Genomic DNA, 24,865 nt, shown 5'->3' on the forward strand with positions numbered 1-24,865 from the left:
TTCTCATCTTATGCTGTTAAACATTAAAATGACCACAGGGGCTCCTCTGGTATCATTTTCCACACGGTAAGCCCTCCCCCACTTTACATTAAGCCCTCTGTTGATAGACAAGTTTTATCATTTTTCTCTAATAAGGTTCAGACCATTAGGAATACAATTACCCCTCCCTTTCATATTCTCCCTGACCTTGGTTACAAACACCCGCACCTTTGGAGCATTTATATTACGGTAACTGTCAATTATTTAACTAATAAAAATAAAAAAATGTTGCCCTGTTGGACAAAAGATTTCTCTCCATCTCATTTCCCATATTAATAAAAACATACTGGTTTTTCCATCATTTTTAATAACTCACTTTGGTCACATACTATAACCCTTGTATGTAGAAATGGGGTCCAACCAACCCCACACACATAAAACTTGTATCATTTGCCATAGTCCTCTACGTTTGCCTCAGTCCTCAAATCAGCCACAGGGCTGATCGTTCTCTTAGAGAGACATGTGTCCACCTGTGTGGACTTCACTGTCCTTTTTGTGTGATCTGTATTAAGCAGATCATTAAAAATATGATGACACCAGATGGTTTGATACAATTCAATCAGGTTTCAGTCAAGCATTATCTCAACTCTGTAGGACATTTACATTACATATTTCATCAGTTTGTTGAGCGCAATTCCAATTGCTTTTTGTTAACAGTGACTTTAATACCTCTGTCTACCTTACCTTAGAACTCACACTTTACCTCTAAATTCCACCTACCCATTAATCTTCTATTTTGTTTTTGGAAGTAAAACAACTAAAACTTCATTACACAGAAATACATCAGTCTGTAGACAAATAAAAATTGGTAACTTTACACAGTTCTCTCATCAATGGTTAAATGTCTTTGCTGACAGACTTTAACAGATAATGTGAGCGATTACTGTAATTAACCAGGATGACATCCTTACTGACCATGTCTTCCTTCATTTCATGCCCTGTTCTGGAATCTAGATGGTAACTTTATCATTTTTAAGTGTGGCCCAGTAGATATTACCAGTGTATAAGTCTAATGTAATCCCATTTTATTTCAGCTCTGTGTAGCCTACATTCTTTACAGGTGCATTACGGTATATTTAGGAGCTGTGCTTGAAACAAGTGAGGAAGAAATTACCCACGCTCTCTGGGGACAGGAGTGCTCCAGCTGCTGAGATATGTTTAAAGTTGAATAAATTTCTCAGCCATTGTTACAGTAACTGCTAATAGCGGCGTTGAGCTGCGGCGACCTAATGTGTGCTTCAGGCTGTGTTAGATTCCTTTCCGTCACTGCTGTAAAAGAGGGCTATCTGATTGGTAACAGATCTGGGGCACTGGGGGTTTGGTCCTAGCTCGTTGGATTTAATGACCAATTTCCTCAGCTGCTTCATGCCACAAGCAGTTAAACGACAGTCAAGGTGCCCAGAGGTTCCCCACCATAGGACTTGGGGGAGAACAGAGTACACTAGCTGTAGAGACAGAGTGAGTAATTGAGAGCGACATACCCTGGCTACCAGACAGCAAATCAAAGCCCATTTCCTCAGCAGGAACTTAACTACCATCCAGCATGGTCTCAAGTCAGATTTTCAGTCCATTCCAGAGATCATTTCACGATCAAGTGTTGGAAATCACTTCTGATAGTAGTCATGCTTCCCATAGCCACAGCAGAAATATATAAGACTGGAAGATAGCAGCCTGTCTCAAAACATGCAGAAGTGCCATACTATGGGCTCCTAATTGTATTGCTAGCATGTTAATTCCTATAGAAGGTCTGACCCTGGCTTGTTGTTATACTGAAATCAGACTTGATGAAGAAAGTTATTTATTTCAGCTTGGTAGTATTTAGTACATAACAAAAAGATACTCGACCTTCTCCACAAGTGCAGTGATCGTGTTCAACCCACAAGGAGAAACCTAAAACAGCCACACCAAACTTCCACCAATAAAAACTTCATCATGCTCTGTGCTATCAAGCTGATGATAAATTATTAATATCCACAATCCTCCAGCCTTGATATGGCTGCTCGGATGTAGAAAAGCAGGCAATTATGTGCTACTCTGTCTTTTGGGTTTTGGCTGCCTCCATCTCCGGCCTTCCTCTGCTTCTGCATGCACAACGCTCCGCCATAAATACATAACAACTAGTTCGTCTAACTCGCCACGAGTTCTCATTGAGCCCCTCTCAGTGCAGATATCCCGATCCAGATTAATTTGCAATTAGTCTTGAGTTGTTGAGCCTCCGTAAGATAAAGGATTCCTGCTCCAATTTCATTCGCCCCAAACACTGACAAACTCCTAACAAGAACAAACGCTCGTACACTTGATAAAAATAGCTTAAGCTTGGACTTGTTTGTTTGGCGACAAATGCTAGACGCATTTGTCGGAGGGGGCTTGGGTGATATTGGAGCACAGAGTAAATGAGTTGGGCTAAAATAAAACTTGTCATTGTGTCTTTCTGGACCCTTGTCTCTAAAGGGTGGTGATGGTAGGGTGTGTGTGTGTGTGTGTGTGTGTGCGCGTGTGTGCGTGTGCGTGTGTGTGTGTGGCACTGGGGGAAGAGGGAGGTGGCATCAGGGTGTTGGTGATTGGCAGCCCAGGACTCGCAGCAGGTTCTGGAAGGTTGTATTTTAGGTTCTGGATGATTCTTTTAGTATCCTGTGAGCATTTATACAAATTTAAGAGACAGCAGACACTATGTGGGATGAAGTTAAATTTTCTCTAAATGTTCTGGTGTTTGTGTACTGTTTCCTTGTAAAATATATTGTGCATTTTGTCCATTTACAAAGACAGGGGATGTAGGCAGTAGGGTGAAAGTGGGGTGGGGGGGCTTGAGTCTATTAATAGTTGAGTCATCAGTGCCTCAATGTTCCAAAATGGCAAATTGTTAGATCCCCAATGGTGATTATTACTTGCTGTCAATGACCTTCATAACAAATTAAAATTATGCGACTGGGACAAAGCGTGCTCTTTAATAGGCGTTATGCATGGGATTGTGTGTGTGTGTGTGTGTGTGTGTGTGTGTGTGTGTGTGTGTGTGTGTGTGTGTGTGTGTGTGTGTGTGTGTGTGTGTGTGTGTGTGTGTGTGTGTGTGGGTGTGTATGTGTTACTTCGTGCATGCAAATGTGTGTGTTTTGGATGTGGATAGTCAGTGAACGAGAGAGTAACATTTAAAAAGCAGCTTCCTTTGCTAAAAACGGAGGCTGACATCTCATAAAACAATCAACGGTATGAAGTTATGCTAAATTTGCTACATTTTGTGGCTCTGCGTACTAAAATTTCAAATTCATTTTAGAAAATGAAATAACACATTGACACCCTGTTGCTTTGTGCAATCTATGCGACAATACCAGAACCTTCCGTGCTTGCCAGGTAGAGTAGGTAGGGGAAAGGTGCTTGAACTCTCTAGCATAGCATTTCTGAGTGTAACACCTCTACTTCAGCACCTTCCCACTTACAAGTGTGACCAAATAAAAATGTCAATTGTATACAGTGTCATGTAACAAGACGGTGTGAGAGAATTTGTACCATCTAAAACGAAATAGTGTAAAAGTGTATTTGAGTTCCCAAGAGAGCCTGACAGCAATCGTATTCACTTGGGCAGAGTTTTGGATCGACATTACAACAGACAATAAATAGTAAAACATACATTGGAAAATAAATAGGTGAAATTGCCACTAAAGTAAAATCCATCAAATACTTCTTCACTTTAAGTGTTGGTTTTTGGGGTGGCGACATGTATACCACGTTTGGTGTCAGTTGAGCTTTCAGTTCCACTTTAGGGGGAAGTCCACATACCTTTAGGGATAATTTATTCAATGTAGCAAACTGCTAATTTAGTCACATACTATCCCTTCAGAATAAAGGTTTTTGTTGCTTTGGTCCTTTTCCATACATGTTGGGCGTGAGGCGGCGCTTCCCCTTTCAGCAGAACAACAACCCTAAGCTTCCAGTCAGGTCTACAATTAGAATGGCTAAGATCAAATCAAATCCATGCGTTAGAATAGCCTAGTCAAATCCAGACCTAAATTAAACAAAAGATTTGTGGCAAGACTGGGATGTTTTGTTCACAAATCTTCTTAATCAAATTTGACAGAAGAATGGTCAAACATTTCAGTTTCCAGATGTGCACAGCTGGTAGAGACACACCCCAAAAGACCACATAAATACATGCCACACTATTCAGATGTAGCTTTTTGTTTACAGTAATAATATGATACTTTGTATTGTATCACCTAAAATCTCCCCAAAGTATTTGGTTGAAAAGTGACAAAATGTGAAAAGGTTTGAGATTTTCTAGAAAGATTTACACAATTGCTCCAGTATCACCTAATCAGGAGCCTAATCCATTTAAGCATTACAAAATAAAAGCCTCTTTTTTTCACCACTTGTACACTTAGCAGTGGTGTTCCTCCCGCTGTGTGTGCGTGCGTGCGTGCGTGCGTGCGTGCGTGTGTGTGTGCGTGTGTGTGTGAGTATGTGGCGATTGAGTCATACACACCGGTGGAGGGATGCTTCCAGCCCTAACATAAATCGTCTCACTTCATTTTCTGAGACACTGGGCAAGCTCATAGCAGAGGAAACAGGACACGTCCCAGGTCTGTGGATTTACAGCCGGACTGGGCTGCAGCCCGTCTGACTCACACACACAAACAATCACGTAGTGTGTGTATCCATGACACGGATTTACCCACCGTGGAATTCCCTCTCCAAAGAGACCTTGTAAAAAGTCTTCATCTCCTGTAGTAATATGTGTCTTTAAGAGTGCATTTATGCTCCCGAGCTATCGATTGGTGTAGCTACATCCCTCACCAGATAATTACTCCACCTTAATATGCATCCTTAATGAGGCCTAATTGATTCATTTTCATTGACCGAGAGTAACACCACTAATGGCTGTGGTGTGCAGAGCATTGATGCCCTGTACAGTATAGACTCTGACCAGTGCCAGATGGATTAAGGGTGGGATAGAAATGGTGGGACTGTAGCTGAGTTTGATGATTGGCCTATTGTGCTTGCTGTTGAGTTAGCACGCTCAGGAATGAATAGGAAATCAATGGCTGCTAAGGGAGGAGTTCTGTTTTATTCAGCGTTAAAGAGACAGTGCAACAGGATGCTTGTCATTCTTAGGTGTGCACACTGCTCCATTTTTTTGGGGGTTCCTATTCCTTCAACTCCTCCATCGCATATTTGGAGGTCCTCACTGCTCTTTCATATTTTATTCTATTTTTCCTTCTTAAACATCCTTGTAACTCCATACGTCCTCTCAAAGGGGCTCTTCCCTCCCATTTGCTCTTTCTGTTTATGCTTTTAACTTTTCTCATCCCTAATGCTCTCCTCTCCTCTCCTGGCACGACCCTGCAAACAGCAATCCAGCCGTACCCTGGTAAGCGAGGCAGCAAGCTAGTCATCCTTCACTAATGGTAACCACACCACTTCCTGCCAACACAGACTGAGAGGGGACATGATGAATATACACCCTGATTATTATAGCATTACACACACAAATGCGCACAACACCAACTGTGTATGTGTTTGTGTGCAAACACACACACACACGCAGGCACACACACACACACACACACACACCCACACACATACACACACACACACACATTAGTAATTGCTTTTGTCTTCATGTCCTAAAAGACACCTACCTCTGTCCCCATCTGCCTGCTCTTGGTCTCATGCATACATGCAAGCAGTGGTGGACAATGCACACACATACAAACACGTAAGTACCTCACAAGCACTCCAACGCTCACAGACCCTCAAGCATCATCCACAGCCTCTCAACGGGGCTATGATCACCCTGCTAGAATGATAAAGTTAGTGAGACATCAGTGCTCCCTCAGACGTTTCTATGAGTATGGATGTGTGACTCTGTGTGTGTATGTGTGTGTTTCTTTTTCCAATGCTCTTTGAAGCCTGAAACAGACTTGAGTAGGGGTGGAAAACAAAGGTGGGCCAGTGCCAGGGAGAAACTTATGGCACCATTCCTCTTCTCCTAGCTGGGCAGAGGCATAGCCCTTTAACTGAAGGAGAGAGCCACCTTCTGTCGGCCGGGGGGTGGTGGTGGGTGAAGAGAGAAGTGGCAAGAGAGGAGTGGAGAAAAGAATGCATATTTAAGAAGAAAAAGAAGAAAAAAGGCTCACTTCACAATTTCCGCCAGGTTCCAGGCTAGGATTATTCCTCTCTTTTTTTTTTCTTTTTTTTTTAACAAAGCAAGTGCGGCTCCAAAGCTGTTGTGGGCAACCTCTCTGCCCTTTACGATCCATTTAAAACAGAAAAAGGAGAACTGATAATCCCCACGTTTCTTTCTTCAGCATCCATCCTCTCTTCCTCTCCCTCCCCATTTACAACCGCAGCCTTTAGCGCGGGTGTTCACTAATAAATATAAATGTTTGTGATTAGCATCTCTGCAGCACAGGTGCATGTTTGTTGCGAGGGGAGGCTTGTTCATTAATTTTCAGCCATGAAAAGTGCAGTGCGCCATGAACGGAGAGTCCAAATCGCACACACTGATAAATGAACGCACAGATTGTTAATGTACCATTGTAAGGCTGCTGCCTACACCAGCTAAAAAAAAAAAAAAAAAAAAAAAAAGGGGGCCTGTTGCCAAAAGCAGCACACACGCGCGCACACACACACACACATTGGTGTAGGCACACACAATCTGAGAGGTGTGGCAGGAACCTATTCAGAGGTATAGATGAAACTGAATGGAGCTTTGGTGTGTGTGTTTTTTAGCCGTATTGCCAAGGATTATTTTTGATTGTGAAGAAAAGACATCCCCTGGTGTGAGGCCTCTGGCTTCTGTTGTCTAATTAGATTTGGTAGAACTGGTATCTACAAGCAGTGATAAATCTCTGCATCTTAGTTAGCTTAGCTGCACAGATTGAACCATTAAGGAACTCTGTTAAAAAATCTCTCTGTTAAGGTGAACTTGTTTGGTTTTGCCTTAAGAATCCTGCTTGAAGCTCTTAATCCTGAAGGAATTCTTCTCCTCTCATCCTCTCTGCTGTAGCTTTCCGTACACACTAACCCCTGCTCGTGTGTTCCATCATCACAATCAGCAGATATTATATACTTTAATTAGATAAAGCATTCTGCGTCTAGCTGCGACCTTCAATATGTTGTTTTGGAGATACAGCTGCAAGTGTTGCATTCATGAGAGAAGAGAGAAATGCTGCTGAAGAGTAAACAAAGAAAAAATAAAATAAAAAAAAAATCTGTCTTGGAAATGGGCTGTTTTTTTTTTTTTTTTTCTTTTCAGGAGCTGGAGAAATGTTTTATTAGGGGACCGCCGAACACCTGCCTTAAAATGTCGTTTCAACATCTCCCGAATGCCATTTTGCTTAATTGACTTGGAAATGGCCCAAATGTATTGCTGAATGCGGTCTAATTAATATTAATAATAAATGCCATTATTAACATCAAAGAACATCTGGTGCCCCTGTTTACCCCACCGCCTTATATGAAACACATTCTGCTGCTGTTTTAATCTCACAAACATTGCGGGGGTAAACAAAAACTGGCGTTCGCCTTATTTTTTTCTTTTTCCTTTTTTTTTTTTTTTTTTGGCTCTCATGTTTTACTTGCTCTTACTTCTGCTGCCAGGAAGGGTCAGTAAGGAAACAACAAGTATGAGGTGAGGCGGCATATAATTTAGAGCGTAAATGCTCTTTTGTGGTTGTTGCCCCTCTTACCCCGCCATTTTTATTTTATTTTTTATTTTTTTCGCTTCTCGTGCTGCTGTTCTTCATTTAGACCTGGTTGCTGTAATACCTCTGAGACTTATTTAATCCCCTGGAGAATTCCTATAGAGAATAAAGAAATAAATGAAATAATTAAATAAATAAATAAAGTTGCATCTGCACATTAGGGAGACCCTCGCATTAGGGCCTCCTCGGTACCCATAAATCAAGAGGCGAGTAACTTTAATCTAAAATTTCATTTAGTAGTCCTTGTCAGGTGGTAAAAGGAAGGGGGATAATGCAGCGGTGTTTAATGATAATTGGTGTTTGGTTAATAAATTCTGCAAGTTCAGATTGTGTTCTCGCAGTGGCGGGAATGCTAGCATCAGCAGTGTAACTAAACCTCAAATTGATTAACTTGCATGAACCAGACGCTCACAAAGATGGCACCGGTCCAAATCAAAAAAAAAAAAAAAAAAGAAACAGAATGAAGGGAAGGGGTGCTGGGAGGTGTGTGTGTGTGTTTGTGTGTGTGGTGGAGGGAGCGTTAGGGGAGTGAGAGAGAGAGAGAGAGAAAGAGAGAGAGAGAGAGAGCGAGCGAGCACAAGCAAGCATCAGGCCGGATGGTGTTTTGTTGCTCTGGTGTAAGGAAATCAAGTCCCCCCGGGCACATTTTTAAAAGCCTAATGCCTTTCAAATGATGTCATCACGTTTTACTCTTTCTCTCTCCCCTAGCACCCTCCCGCTCACCCAATCTCTCTTAATATCTTTTCCCCCTTTTCAAACTGTTTCCGCTACCCTTCCACTGTGCACGCACACACACACACGCACACTCTTACCCCTCTACCCCCACATCCCACCCTCCCCAATCACTTATTTGGCTGCAGAGAAAGGCGATGGGCTCCAACCGGAGTCATGTGACACATTAGAATAATGGCCGAGCAAAAAGCAAAAACATCTTGTGTTTTTATGACTGATGTGCTTTTTACCCCCATGTTTTATTTCCTGAAAGTGATATCACGCTAATCAAAACCACAGAGTGTTTAGAGTGCAAAGTGTGATTGAAAGAGCACCATTAAGAAACTGGCAACCCCGCCCCGCCATTGGCCGCCACCAACCAACCTGCATCCCTGGCACCATGCACGCACTCAGTGTTGTCGGTTGCATTTGACATTTTTGTTGTTGTTGTTGTTTTTTTTTTGTTGTTTTTTTTTCATGTATTCTGTTAATGGGAACTGGGTGTGGTCGCCGGAAAAAAAGGAGGAGGCAGCCCGGCCCTACCCGCAGGAACACGGACGCGTGTGAAAATCCACATCAATTTAAGCGTGCGTCAGTCAGTCAGCTGCCAGGCGAAGCCTCTGAGATTCCGGCGACGCGAGGTCAGCAGGGAGCGAGGTGTTCCACGCGCACGCTCCTGTTTTGCACTCGAGCTCCAGCCCGTTTAGTCAGAGGGGAAGTGTGTGTTCACGAGTGTGAGTGCAGCAGACAGCAGGCAGAGTGACTGATACTCAGCCTGCCTCCCAGATGGCCTGCTCAACTCTGCTCCAATCTGATCTCAGAGCCTTTGTTCTGGCATGTTCCATTACGACGCCGTGACACTGGTAAAGACAGAGGGGAGAGGAGCTGGTCTCAGATCAGATACAGCTAAATTATACATGTATATTTTTTTCTTTTTTGTTCCCCCCTCTGTGCTACTCTTGTACTAGCACAGTCACAGTTTGGCATTTGTCATGTTTTTTTTTTTTTTTTTTTGCTTCTTTTTCTTCTTCCTGTGGTAGAGGGAAGAGCGCACTTTATAAATAATAAATAAAAACTCATTCAATGGGTTTAAGCTTTTTTTTGTAAGAATAACGGCTTCAATATTAAATTTAAAGACATTTTTATATATTAAATTTAAAGACATTTTTATATTTTCTATTTTTCATGGAGATGTGGTCTTTTTTTTAAGCAAAAGCTTAAAAAAAGCCCCGGCTGACACATATAACAGCTACTCAGCAGGAAGTTTTAACATTTGGACATTTTAAAGAGATTTGGATGAATGAGAACTTATAGATGCTTATTTTAAAAATATAAATACATAAGGTTAAATTCATGGTCTGTTTCAGGGGTGCCAAAACTTTATTGTCAGAACTCAGAAGGACCAGAAGGACTTCAGGGTTAGAAAGAGACATTATTTTGCTAGAATTTAAGGATTTTGCTGGTTTGGCCTGTTAAAAGAAATATTTATACAGCGTTAGCAAAAATTTAGCCATTTTGAAGCAATAACATTGGGATTTGAATCTATTTTTTTCAAGAGTGTGTGGATGTCTTTGCAAGAAATTGCAAAAACTTGGTTATTTAATATATAAATATTTTGTATTTTAATAATATTTCAACTTATCGTCAACCTTTTTCCCCAATAAAAAACAAAAAAATAAATCTGCTTCAACCAGCTGTGCTGGGAGGCTAAAGTTGTTTTAGTTTTGGGTTGCAGTCAGGGGCCTCAAATGGCACCAGGGCCACACTTTTGACACCCAAAGTCTTATTGTTCATTTGTCTTGCGGGAATTAAAGCTGTTAACTTGTCTCTTTGTACTTTAATGGCTTCACACTACTTTTTTTATTTCTTTTTAATATAAAGGTGAAGAAAAGTAAAGAGTGTGAGTTTTTCCAAAGTGGGAAATGTAAAATTAAAGAGCAGGAGTGGCGGGCCCCTCTTGCTGGTGACAGTCACTGTAATGTTGTGTCTGCTGCAGCAAACCTTTGCATAAATAAAAGGGGGGAGAAAGCAAGTGAAAATCAATAATCAGAGAGTAGTTACAGCTGGGTGTCAACAGATTTGACGCTCTCTCTCTCTGCATCACACACCCCGCTGTGAACGATGATGCCTAATATACAGTGTGACCTTCAAAATGTCATAAAAGTGTTGTGCAATAAAGTGTCAATATTTGTGGTTATATGGAGCAGGATGACTTTTACAGTAATTGGAACGGCCACGTTAAAGCTACGGATCAGTCAACTGATTAAAGACGTGCATGCCGGACGGCCGGCTTACTGCCCAGGAATGATGGGCGCTCACGTCTTGCATGCGCGCTCACACACTCACCAAAAGGAAGTGCAACCAAACTTGTGTTGCTCTTTCTTTTTTTTCTCTTGTAGCGCTAGTGTGTGTGTGGATGCGTGTGTGTGTGAGGGTGTGTGGTTATGTGTGAAGCTCATTTATTATTGAAGGGCTGTTATATGCCAGGAGAGCACACTCTCATCCTCTCAGTAGTGTGTCTTCCTCTTACAGGAGCACTATTAACCCTGACACACAAGGACATGCTTGTCTGTGTGTTTGTGACAGAAACAGAGAGAGAGACACGCGCTTGTGTGTGTGTGTGTGTGTGTGCATGGCATGCGTGCGTGCGCGTATGTGTGTGTGTACATGGCGTGCGTGCGTGTGCGTATGTGTGTGTGTGTGGTCCAGTGTGTGCCCCTGCTTCTAATCTGTGTTTTGGATTTTTTAATTTTAAACCCCATCTGGGATGGGCAGGTGGGCCAGTGTCTGTTACACGATGCTGGGAACTGTTGCCAGAAAGGGATCTGTACAGTAGACCAGTCAAAATATGTTTCTGAGAGGCGTCTATGGCTACAGTATGGTGGAGTCCTGGATGGAACCCTGGGGGAATTGTATTTGTTCTTATTTAATTATTTGTTTACGTACAGCCGCTGCTCTAAACATGTCTAAGTGAAAATGGCTGTTAATACATGAGGATGTGGGCAATATGGTCGTATTTTAAATATTTTCTGATTTTCCAATATGGTTTATGTGAATCATACGCTTATTTGTGTAGCAAAATAAAGGAAGAGAATTAAAGAGAACTACATTTTAAAATAAACATATTAACAGAATATGTTAACATTCTGTTAATATTTTATTAACAGAACATTAACATATTCTGTTAATATTGTGAATAACATTAAAATTCACAAAGGACACTAAAAAGACAATTTAAAAAAATGCTAACCTTAAAAAAGGAATGAACCTTTATAAGAAATAAAAAAAAGTTTTTAGTTCTCATTGACCACAGCTAATAATGCTTTGAAAGCTCATGCTGTTTGGTAGTTGGTTCCAGAGCTAAGGGACATTCAAACTAAACATTGCCAACTCTTAGTACCGAGAACACTGTGGTGATTTAGAAGTATAAAGTTTTGTCTCAGCAGGATTGATATGGTAAGATGTGTAGTGCATGATCTGAGCCAGGGAACCATGTAGACCGAAAATACATGTGGTCTGAAAAAGGTGCCGTGAGGAACTCCATATGTGATCTCTGTTGACTTAGATTTAGATTTGAGAAATGACACAATGATGGTCTGTTAGCACAGTGCCACACATCAATCAGTCAATCATTCAGTGGATAACTGTCTGAGTACAGTCCAGTTATTCTAACAGAATTTTTTACTTCGATATCTTTCAGCCACATAAGTTTTTATTTCTTCTGTTTACAAAGTCAACACATTTCTGATCACTAGATTAAAAAAGAAAAGCCACGAGAAAATCATATTTGCCATTTCCATAAAGCTGAAAATAACGGACAGACTCCAATGTCCCCTGAAAATAAGATTTAAATCTTAATCCGTGTTTTTACATGTGCTTTTACAGTCTGTTCATTGTACACAAATACGCCACACAAGTCAAACAGAAGCAGCTGGTATTTAGTATCTGTGCATTGTCACACATTTATATTTAGGCCGCCTTTCACTTTCAGTCGTGATAAGTGGCGTTCAGGCTGACAGCAGCCCGGGTGGATGGAGTTGTGTGTTTAGTGTCAGCGTGGAAGAAGACTTGCTGACTTGGGTCTTTCTATTCTGTAAACCTTATTTGACTCGGCGATAGACGAGGGTGAAAAGGGGGTGGGGAGCAGCAGAAAAGAAAAGTGTGGGCGTCTGTTGAGAAAAGCTTCTCATTGTGTTCGATTTCGATTCTTTTTTTTCTTTCTCCCCCTACCCCCTTTTTTTTTTTTTGGTTTTGTTGCCGTTTCCTTACATATACCCCAAATCCTGTGGCAGATAAGGAAATAAATACATTTTATTACTGCACAGTGTGCTTGGTGTGTCCCATAAATACAGTATTGAAAGCATTAGCATAGTTTAAAAGTTCGTCATCAAACTTTTTGTGAGTACGAAGGTCAGGAACAACTCAATCAATAAGTAAGTGACCACAAAATCAGCTTTACTATGAATATGTTGAAAAAACTGTTTTAAGATTTGATTCCTCTGAAGTGTTTGGTTTTCTTTCTCTTTCTCTTCATCATCACCTCTACGTCTTCATCTTGTTAACAATCCATTTTACTGTTTGCTAAAACCAATGCATCTCATTTTAGCTAAGTATTTTTAATAAAATCTTAGGACAGTCATTCAAACGTTTCAATCTGATGTATGACTTAAATCAGTTGTATATTCTGAAAATTTGCATTAAGGCATATTTGCATTTTTTTCTATTCAGACCTGCTAACTTCTATGACATATGGTAAATTAAAGCCCTTGATCAAATCAGAAGAAATTATTTGGACTTCTTACAGCTTAATAATATTTATTGGACCCATCATGTCACATTTGCTTACAATAGGCTTTGAAAATGTATGAAAACTTCTCCAAGGTGGATACGACATGTCCTGCCAAAGTAGATAAAAGCAAAGATAAATGAACGGATTTCAAAAATTAAAATATTTTAAATATTTTAGAAGAAAACAGAATATTTGTGTGGCTTCTTGCTTTGTTTAATGCAAATGCAAAATCTGTATATGTGAGGTAGTGGCATCCAAATCTTTTGTTTTTAAATCAGTTGCTTAGACATAATGGATGGATAGACAAAGAACTCACAAAGAATTCAAACCCCCGTCACCCTGCTTCCCCCCAAAAAAAAAATCAGCTTAACATTTTATTGTGCCTTTAAAATGAGTAATTTTGAAAATAATATTCAGTATCAGGTTTTGTTCATGTACTCCGACTTCCATCACAACATATTAAACAGAACTTAAACAGATAATATATTTCTACTTTTACAGCTTTAGGACAAAGAAATATGTCAACAACAAATTTCTGTTTTCCTGTTTTCTTTTTAAGTTGCTTTTATTTGTTCTCATCCCTTTAAATTCAGCACATGACAGACTCCTTATCGTGGGTACAAGGCCAGTGTGTACAATCTGACGGTGACACCCTCACCTCAGATTATGCTGCTGTCAACACATTCCCAGGTTGTCGTCACTCATCTTTTAGATTCCTATTCGGGGGCTGATTGTGTTGATAACAGACTGCTGTTGCACTAAACTGTGCATCATCGTTTTTTGGCATGCGGAGGAAGTGGCGGAGGGCTGGGTCAAAACTGTTATCACCCTATCATATCTCTGACAGCTTCCTGTCAAAATCAGGTCGCAGGAAGAGATGCAAGGAGATCCTGCGATGCTGACAAAGCCAAACCGCTCTCTCTCTCTCTCTCTCCCTCTTTTATTCTGCTTTCTTTTTGTCTGCCTTATTTAGCAGTTTTAATTCTCTTTGCCACTTAGCATATGCTTAATAGGACTGGTGATGATAGTGAGGGTTGTGGGGGGTAGGTGGGGGAAGGAAGAAAAGCAGTGGGAGTGAGGGGTGTGGTCTCAGTGTTGGGGCTGTGTGGATGGTTGGGTCAAAGCGGTGGCGTCTCAGAGCCTTGGTGTTTCTAAAGAACCAGAAAAGTTTATGAACCGTCAGCGTTCTGTCAGGGAAGGAAATAAGCTCAGCTCGTGAGTCTGTTTGATGCGTTTGTGCTGTTTGCTCCTTCGGCACGGTAAAGGAGGGACAATGACGTACGAACAGCAGACAAAGACACAAAAAAAAGTGATGTGATGTGAGGAGGGCTGGTTTGATTTGGCAATCAGCACACCGTCCATTCACCCTCCCCTCCCTGTGCTGTCTCTGTGTTTACTCCAGATGCTGGGGAAGACTTGGCGAAGGCAGCGGTGAGCCTGCAGCCGCCTCCATCCCAGGTCAGGGAGCGGAGCATCGGCTCGTCCTCTAAGGACTGCCCCTACTGCGGGAAGTCCTTCCGCACCTCCCATCATCTCAAAGTCCACCTGCGGATACACACAGGTCAGTACGGTTAGCATCGTGTCAGTAATTTTCTTCACTATTAAACATTTATTGTACTTCATGCAAAATTTACTTTACTACTTGTACTGACATTTCTTCTGGGGTTAGATTGACATATTGGGTTCTGAATATTGGCCTAATCACATATTGGACGGCCTTGTTACATGATGGATATGATGCAGATTAATCAATTGCATATTTTCCAAATGAGAACACAAGAAATCATTATTGGTAATGAATAACTAGAAAGAAAGGAAGGAAGGAAGGAAGGAAGGAAGGAAGGAAGGAAGGAAGGAAGGAAGGAAGGAAGGAAGGAAGAAAGAAAGAACAAAAGAAAGATTTTGATTTTAACAACACATTTATTTTTCAATGAATATACATTATGACATCAGAATTTACCCTAAGAAACAACCACATAAACACAGAGTGAAAAAGTAAATGTCCATAAACCACAGAACACACAACATTGTCAAAACACCACAGAGTGAAAAACTCAGATTATTCATCACTGAAAAGAACTGAAATTCAGCTTTAACTGTCTCTAGCCATCAAAGTAAACATAGTGTCAACTTTTCCCACTGCAGTATTATTTATCTTACTTCTTCTACTAATATAAATGGAAACTTTTGCTTATGCAATCAGAAAATTTAACAATATCCTCTTATTAGTTTATTTTTGTCAATAACATGCACCAAATATAAAAGCCACTTGAGAAAAATAAACTCCACATTAAAAAAAATAAATAAATACATCTTCCAACACAATAAACAGTGGTGACCTAATTCAGTTGGATCTTTTTAAATCTTAGACACAAAACTGTTAACGCTCTCTGCCTCGTGAAAAGTCATCCACTTCTTTCTTTACTCAAAGAAAGATAGAAAAAGAATGAAATTTTTATTTCAATTGTAATAGATTTTGTTTGCAGTTAGGGTTACGGTTCATCAAGCTTTTTCAAGTCTTTGAGAGTCACCTTGTTCATATTTGTACAGGTGCGTACCAGTACTAGTTTGGATTTGTGTCTGCATTCAGAATGATTACATGGACAGCACCCAGTGCTTTTACTCTAAAGTTCTTCTCCTAAAGATGAGCCAGAATCACAGTCCAACTGGATTCTGTTTTAAAAATGAAATTATTTTATTTCATTTTTCACCTAATTTAACTGACTGGGGAAGCAGATTTGTCAGAATTTAGCCAAGAGGCCCATAAAATCACTGGAGGAGTTGCAGGGACTCACAGCTCAGGTAGGAGAATATTTTAACAGGATTACTGTTATACTAAGCCCTTTTTTTTTTTTTTTTTTACAGAGGCAAGAAGAATTGCTAAAAGAAATCCATTACAAGACAATGTGGCACTGGTTTAGATCAAAGTATATTCACATATGCTAAAGAATTAACAAAGACTTTAATCTTCAGACATTACCCAGCTGATAGAGACACAACCCAAAGTCTTACAGTCTGCAGTGGGATGAATAAAAACACATGCCTGGTTTTATTTTTATGAAATAAAAAACTGCAAAGGGACATGGATTTCAATAAAACCATAAGACAGAAAAAAACAAGATATTTGAGAAGCTGGAACAAGATTTAATTTGTTGTACTTTTGTTGTGTAATCGAGTTTAAACATTGGATAATCTTGAAAATCCAGATTGAAGAAAATTTACCTGACCATCCTGCTGGGCATTTACAAACAGGCTCATTTGCATGAAGAGAACTAAGTAACCTACATTTGCCTGGTCAAAGCATTATTGAGCAAGGCATTAGGATCCTTACCTACAGCTTACCTGGATCACCTAAATAGGATTAAGAAGGTTAAGAGTTCAACTGAACACTTGTAATGGAAATACATACTTCATCCTAAAAGGGTTCACACTCTTGTTAAAATGCCTGTTTTTTTTCTAATATAAAAACATCCCTCCTTCATAAAACCTTTAGTAACCTTTTGCACCTTTATATGTGTTTATCCCACAATATTTGTTTAAGTTAAAATGCCCAAAGTATATGTCAAATTAAAGGTGGAACAGTTTGTCCACAGCTGTGTTTCCATTAGAAATATATATTTCTGCATATAATATAGAAATATATTAACGTTTTCAATATTACATCGATGTTGGAAAACAAAACAATTCTACAGTTGTGTTTTTCAATTAAATAAGAAACATAATTGAAATCATACCTCCTACCACTTCCTGTTGTCTTCTTCTTCTTCATGTTTTGCAGCAGTGGTAACATCCTGTTTTTGATCATGTGTCTTGTGTCATGCGAAAAAGTATATCCATAGCAGTTTTGTGAAATAAACTAATTATGAAACAGCCAAAAAAAAAAAAAAACACTTCATCCTTGCAGCAAAAACTTTTTTTCAAAATTGGAGTGTTTCAATTAAGTAAATTTATTTTCCAAATGTCAAATTACACAATCCTCTGGTAAATGGATTGATCCTCTGGTCAAAGGAAATGCAGCTTTTTAATGTCACAAAAACCTTCTGTGTCCATGAAAGTGGAGGATTGAGTCAAAAAAAGTTAACCTGAGCTGAAACCGAACCTAATTACAAATCCTATTTAACAATTTAAAAAAGTCTGTTCTTATTTGCTTGTGTTTCCTCTTTGTCTGTCAGGGTGCTGAAATGATAGGGAGCCCCCTTTTGTTTCCTCAATGAAAGCACGTATTGATCCGAGGCCAGTACAAACCCTTCAATCTGCACCATGCTAACACATCCAGTAACACTTACCAAATTAGATTTCTTAAGTTAAATAGCACAACCAGGCTGTGCTATCCCAGCAGCGCTCCATAGCTGGTGATGACTTTGGGAGGCATTTGATATCTGTTAGGTCAGGGAGCTGAGTTATGTCTGCTTTGAGTAGTATGCTGCAGTAAGAACACCCCTGAGGGCCATATTTTATCATGAAGGAAGTGCAGGCCTCCACCTTGGTCTGGTGTTTTTCAAAACATTTAACGAAATACGCCGCTAGGCCGATCTGATTTCCTTCACTGTATATTTTACATTCATTCGTTCATATTTCAACATATAGTGAAACAACAGAGAAGTTCCCCCCCGCTCTTCTGCAAAACTTGTAAGGTTTAGTGAGGATGTTGTCTTTTCAAGAGGAATGTATCCTTGGATATGGGCCTGTTTAAGCACAGATTTAATAGTGTCTCTTCCACACATGCAAAGGGGGGAAAAAAAAAAAAGCTTGATGCATCCCCAATATGTGGTCTTTAAATCATTCCTATGCTCTAATCGGAGCAGCTCCATTATCACCACAAGATGACTTCTGCAGGGGCTGAAGATCTGCTCTGTGCTCCGGTGACAATGCGAGGAAATTCACAGATGACAGCCGAGCTCTCGTTACCCTAATGCAAAGTGACTGACACAATAGAGTTGCTTACCGAGCTGGCCGAGGCGGCATTGTGCGGTGCAATACGGAGATTAATGAGTGACTAACACCGGCTTGAAAGGAATGAAGTGAATTTAAATTCCTCAAAAAGTTAAAGAGCTAATGTTACAGTATTAATTTCCTCTTGAACATCGAGTGGGAAAATATCCATTAGCAAAATTAACCACAGTTTTCTAGGTAGCTAACATTGTGCGACTGTGGCACTACAGTGTGGGGCCAGAGCTAATGAACACACTGCAGAGGGTGATATTTCATTATACAAATTAATGCTCACATTTTAATGGGAAAGTCACATAATGAATCTAGGCTTCAGTGACAGCAATTAGAGGCCCAGATTGTCCCCTTCTGGACAAGGCACTATTTAGCAGTAAGCAGCTGTGTGTAAAAAAAAAATAAATAAAAAAGACCTCGCTCCTGACAATAGCTTCACATAACTTCAGGCCGAAGCACATAGCCAATAAGAGTGCCTGCTCACTTTAAATGAGCAGAGGGGGAGAGAAAGAAATGGAGACAGGGGGAGAGAAGAAGCATGACTTGCCCGTGTCATTTAACCTTAACCTAACCTTGTAATCAGGATGAATCAAGAGGGACCTGTGATCTCCGTCTCTATTCCTCTCACTCCTTTGGGCCCCTCCCTCTCCTCCTTTCCATTCTTCCTCTGAGTATCTCTGTGGGGTTTTTTCAGCGCATTTACCTTTTTCTCATCCTTTCCTAATCTCTTCTCTTCAGTGTTTTTAATACAGTAACAGTGCAAGATTTAATATTCCCCTGTAGAGCACACTTAATATCCAAAGTTCCCCTGTGCATATAGCATCCCTTTATGGTGTGATTTTCCCCCTTTAATAATTGAACAGTTAGTCCTGGCAATGTGAGAAACACTGCCAGATTACCCCCAACTGCTAAAAGACAAAAATGCTAGCATTAGAAGATTTATTCTTGACAACAACCATACAATAAATGTATTTAAGAAAAAAAAAAACATAATGAGCACAAGAGTTAACGTATTTAATAAAGTCAGTTTCTGTTGTGACGTTATTCAAACATCAGCAAGATTTTGGTGAGTCAAAGAAAACAGAATAACCATGAAAGCTGTAAAATATGTTTAGTATCTGCCTGAAGGAAAGAGCATGACAGAAAAATGACTGTATAATGAATGGACTTTATGGTATTTTCACAACTGATAGTCCAGTTGACTCGATTCGATTAACTTGGCTTTCTTTCACATTGCACTTACTGTCAAATGAACCAACCTATTGAAAATCCTGTTCCCCTCCTCGCCTGTGGTGGCGGTGCACCAAGAACCACTGAAGTAAACGACAGGAAAACCTCTAAACAACGCCCTTCTTCACCAAATGTAAACAAAGATGCAGTTGCAGGATTTCTTTGTCTTTGGTTTTTCAACAATGGCCTCTGTGTGAGCCATTTCTCCCACTAGCATTAGACATGTTTTGGTTGTATTTACCCACAATGCCCTGGAGTACAGCTCACTTCCTGCTTTTCAACTGGACTTTCTAGCCAAATAAAGTGCAGATGGATTAAAGAGGAAAAGCAGGACTGAATGCACCCTTAATGTTCAGAGGTTTTCAGGTAAAGTCCTGTTGGAGGATGATGGATAGATTGTAGCTGTAGATCAAAACCCAAAAAGCTTTTCAGATCAAGTTTCTATCATCTAAATGTGTTTTCAAAAATGCTGTCACAGTTTAAGTGAATGGCTATGAGGACACAAACTGGTTTTTTTATTACTATAGAGTCTACAGTTATTCACATGGCAGACTGTGGTGGTTGACAGTTTTTCATAATGACTTTTGTATATAAAATCACATACTGCATAACAGAGCGGGTTATGTGAAAGAAAACAATCCATTAGCTCTTTTTAAACTTTCACTGTGAGGTTGAATCAGCAGTAAATGGATTGTATCTTTAAAGTGCTTTTCCTGTCATACTGACCCTTCAAAAGGCTTTACACTAGAACACATTCACGCATCAATATGCAGATCGACAGGCAACTTGGGAATAAGTGCCTCACCCATGGTGACATTAGCTTAACTTTCTTTTTTCTGCACATTTTTAAGTATCACAGTGGTTGATTTCAAAATAACTTCCTCAGTTTTGCAAAAAAAGTTTTTTTTGTTAGTTTTTTGCTTGCTTGAGGTAATTTTTGGCTTTTCTGAAAAAGAGTTAATGTGTAAAAATGGAGTTGAAAATAAATTTGCTGATAAGTTCTGACATAGCAAAATTTCCCATTCATTTTTCTGAGATGTGTGGTCCAAGCTAGCTTCATTGCATTTTGTTTATGATAGCCATACGTAGCATCAACTTCTGACCAAATTACATTCTCTGTACTGTATTCTCTGCACCAAACCAGTAGATGGAAGTACACCTAATTTGCATCTTAATTTTTAGCAACATTTTAAAAGTTTGCATAACAACTAGCTCAGAAGAAGAGAAAGACGTTCAAACTGGTTAATCACCTAAGAGAGAGGCCAAAGCGGGTTTCTACCATATGAAAACTCTTGTAGACTCGTTCATGTCTTCCTAGGTTGCTGCTGTATTTATGTAGCAATCTGTGACACGCTGTGGCTCATTGGGTAGAATAGTCATCCTGCAATAGGAAGGTTTCAGGTTTGGTTCCAGCCTCCCCTTGTAATATTTCAGGATAACTATGTTTTTATCCAATTGTCATGGATTTTAACAATTACAAAGAGATAAAATAGAGCTTGTATAATCACTATGACACTTTTAGAAATTATTTGAAGACGGTAAAATGATAGAAGTCCTGTTTGGTCTTGACCTTTGTCAGCTTCAGCATTTAAGACCAAATAGTCTGGATTTACACCAAATGGAAGGTTATCTGCATCACACTACATACTATGTGCTTACAACCTTTCAGTAAATCCTCACTTAAAAAACCCAGATATCTGATCACATTCACACTATTTTGTTAGTTTTACTTTTAGACTTTCATGCCCCATTTTAATAAAATATCTCTTGACAATTAAAACACACATCAAAGAGAGGAAGAATATTAAAATGCTGATATTAAGGGTCTTTTTTTTTGCTTGGGTTCCATTAACACATCTTAACTAAGCAACTCTTCCTCATTGTCACTATGACATAAACCAAATGTTTCCATTGTTCTAGCTAAACTAAAAATCCTTTCCCAGTTTTCTGTCAGCAGGTGCTCAACTGTATACTGAGGTGTATGCAGACACATTATTGGCCATATTATATGATAATATTTCCACCTCTTTAGCGCAGCGCCGCTATGCGACTCATGTTGTGCATACCCATTTTTTACGCCACTGCCTGTCAGTTGTGCCACAATAATTTCCCCCTCTGCAGTAAGCATGGACAAATATTCTCAGGATACTTTAACCTCCTGTGAAAAGGTTTAGGTGTTTACACAAAAATGTTAAAATACAAGTTTTTTTTTTTTTTTAGTTTTTTTTTTTAGTTTTTTTTGTTTGTTTTTTTTTAGTTTTTTTTGTTTGTTTTTTTTTTCCAACAAAAAGGTAAAAAAAATAATATCCCCATGGATAGATCCTCATGCACAGCTGAAAACATAATCTATTTATTATGACAGGTGTAATAATATTATCTGTGCCTTATTTTTTTTTTTTTTTTTTTTTTTTTTTACTAATTTATGCTAATTGCAAAGGAAATTAAACCTTTTAGGTTCAAAGGTCCAATGGCATATTGATTTAAAAGACTCGAAACTGGTCACAGCCAGTCAACATCTTAACAGTAAATATCTCTGAATCATTTCAAACCATGTCACAGCTAACAAAATGTTCTATCGGTGCTATCCATCTATTTAATACTAAAAATAAAAAAATAAAAAAATAGTCTAACAAACTAACAACTATGAAAAGTTGACCAATCTATTTTTAAATGCCATAAAGCAGTTTCCTGGCTTTGATGCAGGAATGATCTGTCATGTGCCTGGGAAGTTGTGCTGTTTGGCTGATATCAATTAAAAGTGGATTAACGGGTACATAATGACCTTTAGCAGTAAATTGTGTGTAATGTTGCAAGGCAGGATACAGTATATTCCCCAGATGTCACACCAGGCCCCTGACGTATGATGGAGCAGATGTCTTAGCCAGTCCAAATGGCTCTCTAAGACACAAACACACACGCCTATACACACGCGCACACACACACACGCGCACACACACACACACACACACACACACACACACACACACACAGTGTTGAGCTGACACGCATGCATAAACATGTGTTCACACACATTCCAAATGGTGCGCACACACGTCCATAAACACAAGGAGAGGCAGAAATGCACAAGTCATCTGTTTCACTTGCTCCAGATAGTCCTGTGCTTAATTTTAATGGGAAACGGACAGAAACGGATCACTCTGAACATTTGTTTTTGCCTTCAGCTCGCCTTGCCCTATAAGCATCAGTAGGATGGGGTCATGTGTGAAAAATTTTGGAATGTTTGTCTTTGTCACTTTAGATACACTGAATGCAAAAAGAAAGTGTACACGCCCCTGGTATTCACCTCTGTTAGAGGACGAAAAAAAATAATAATAATAAAGAAAAATCTAACTAGAGGTGTTTGGTAGTAGCCTGTTAGCCATTACATTTTGATTTGGCCAATTTACCTACAAGGATTTCTTCAAATCTAGCAGATTGTGATGACATCGCTTACCCACAGCCCTCTTGGGGGAACCCACAGATCCTCTGTCAATTTCAGTTTTAAATCTAACGGGAGCATTTCAAAACTTTATTTTCGGTTGATATAGCCATTCCATTGATTGATTTTCACTCTGGATATGGCATTGTTTTGTTGTTATTTATCTGACAAAATATTCAACTTTGGTTTTATCAAATCATAGCACATTCTACGTCAAGGTTGGGGGGAAACTTAAGCTAAGTATTTGTGTTTTCTTAAAAAAAAGCCTTTTTTGCACCCTCAATTTTTGCACCATTAAAGGTCAAAAATTATGTATATGAACAGGGGTGTGTACGTATTTGAGAGTGACTGTATACCTTGTTTGTGCATATAAATCTTTATTTTCCCCTTAAACATTAACAATGTCTTATTAGGGAAGAAAAAACAGAGGATGGAAAAAAAAATCTTATCAGTCTAATTTCTGTCTAATTTGGCTCTTAGAATATCATTTTGTCCAGTTAGAGGAATTGAGAATGATCATTTGCATCAGGGACGTTTCCTTATTAAATCAGCACTGAGCCTCTGTTCGGCAGCTCACAGGAGAAGCACTTATTGGGTTAAAAGCTCATCTCGTATGGTTTATTTTAAATATACTCTATGCTTCACAGACACTCTGCTGTAAGAGAAAAGATATCAAATCATTGTCTTTCTTTCTCCAGTCAGGGTTATCTGTCTCTCTCCATGCTCTCCTTCTCCTTTCTTTGCTTTTTTTCTCTTATTCTTTCTTTTTACACTCCTCAGCAGTTCCACCTTCAATTTTCTTTTGTATAGCCCCCTATTCTTTTCTCTCCCGTATCAATATTCTATTGAGTTGGTGTTTGTGGCCCTTTATTTGAGAACTCTGCAGTAGGTCTGCAGATCACAGAGTCTTTTTCTGGAATGGTGCCCTCTAAATAATGATAAATTACTTGAGCAGTATGCCATTTGCTAATTATATCCATGATTTACTACACAGCCCGACTTAAATCATTCAAACCAGCCTTGCGTAACAATGCTTTTTTTCTTCTCTATGAAATGTTTTCCATGCGTATAATCTAAATATTTTATTGGCATATACTTTAAATATATAGAAAGAATTCGCATACAACACACTACAGCCATCCGATTCCCCCTTTATTTATTTTTCCTCCAATCTGCATGCCTTTACACACAGTTATTGTTATCCCTCTTACAGAAATTCCACTCTGGCAACTTTTTATATGTATGTGTTTCAAAAAAAAAAAGAAAAGAAAGGAAAAAAAATCAAGCTTAGCATTTTTTCCCTCTTTGTTCATTGTTTAATGAATCCAAATCTGGCTCAGACGCCAAGCCTATTATAATTGCTAGCAGGATGTGTTCTATTTCAACATAAGTATCATTCCTATGGAAGATCTACTACAGGCAGAATAATGCTGGAGTTAAACCATCATCAGGAATATCCATGAATATGGATGTGAAGCATAAATAAACACATGTAGATGTTACAGAACAGATTCCTCCGTCTTTTACTGTAATATAAATCACTTTCATCTGTATCCTCTGTAGTGAATCATATTGTTCTTTATCACCGGGCTCCAAACAGACATGTGGTCCGCATGTGTTGCCTGCAATTTTCCCCTCGTCCTTTTATTACTTTTACATAGCAGTTTAGCCTAGTTTGTATTCTTATTTGATTCGCTGCAGTGTGGTCAGGGTTGCATTACTCTCAGAGCCCTCCACCTCCTCCCACCAACACACACACACACACGCACACACATCCCAACATCCCCCCACCCCACAGGAGAAGCTGCAAATGGGGAATGTCCGAGAAATTACACTCTCACTGCCAAGGCACACGCCTGAGAGCAAACAAAGCAAGAGAACAGAGACAGTGACCCCACTCCAAACACACGCACACACACAGGCTCACGCACACGCACACACACACACCCACACACACACACACACACACACCCACACACACACACACGCATGCACACACACACATATTTTGTTATA

General features: G+C 39.5%; 1 protein-coding gene across 3 annotated transcripts in view; it reads left to right on the forward strand.

Annotated features, from left to right (window-relative positions):
• znf536 (zinc finger protein 536) overlaps window positions 1-24,865 on the forward strand; it is a 237,467-nt gene that overhangs the window by 156,539 nt on the left and 56,063 nt on the right. For all 3 annotated transcript variants that reach the window (XM_088004102.1, XM_088004103.1, XM_088004104.1), the window contains one exon: window positions 14,639-14,797. In XM_088004102.1, coding sequence (XP_087860228.1) covers window positions 14,639-14,797 — 159 coding nt within the window. The remainder of the gene's footprint in view (window positions 1-14,638; window positions 14,798-24,865) is intronic.

Source organism: Poecilia mexicana, unplaced genomic scaffold (genome assembly GCF_051168715.1).
Source record: "Poecilia mexicana isolate PSO_F unplaced genomic scaffold, ASM5116871v1 scaffold_3, whole genome shotgun sequence".
In the NCBI taxonomy this organism is placed as follows: Eukaryota; Metazoa; Chordata; class Actinopteri; order Cyprinodontiformes; family Poeciliidae; genus Poecilia; species Poecilia mexicana.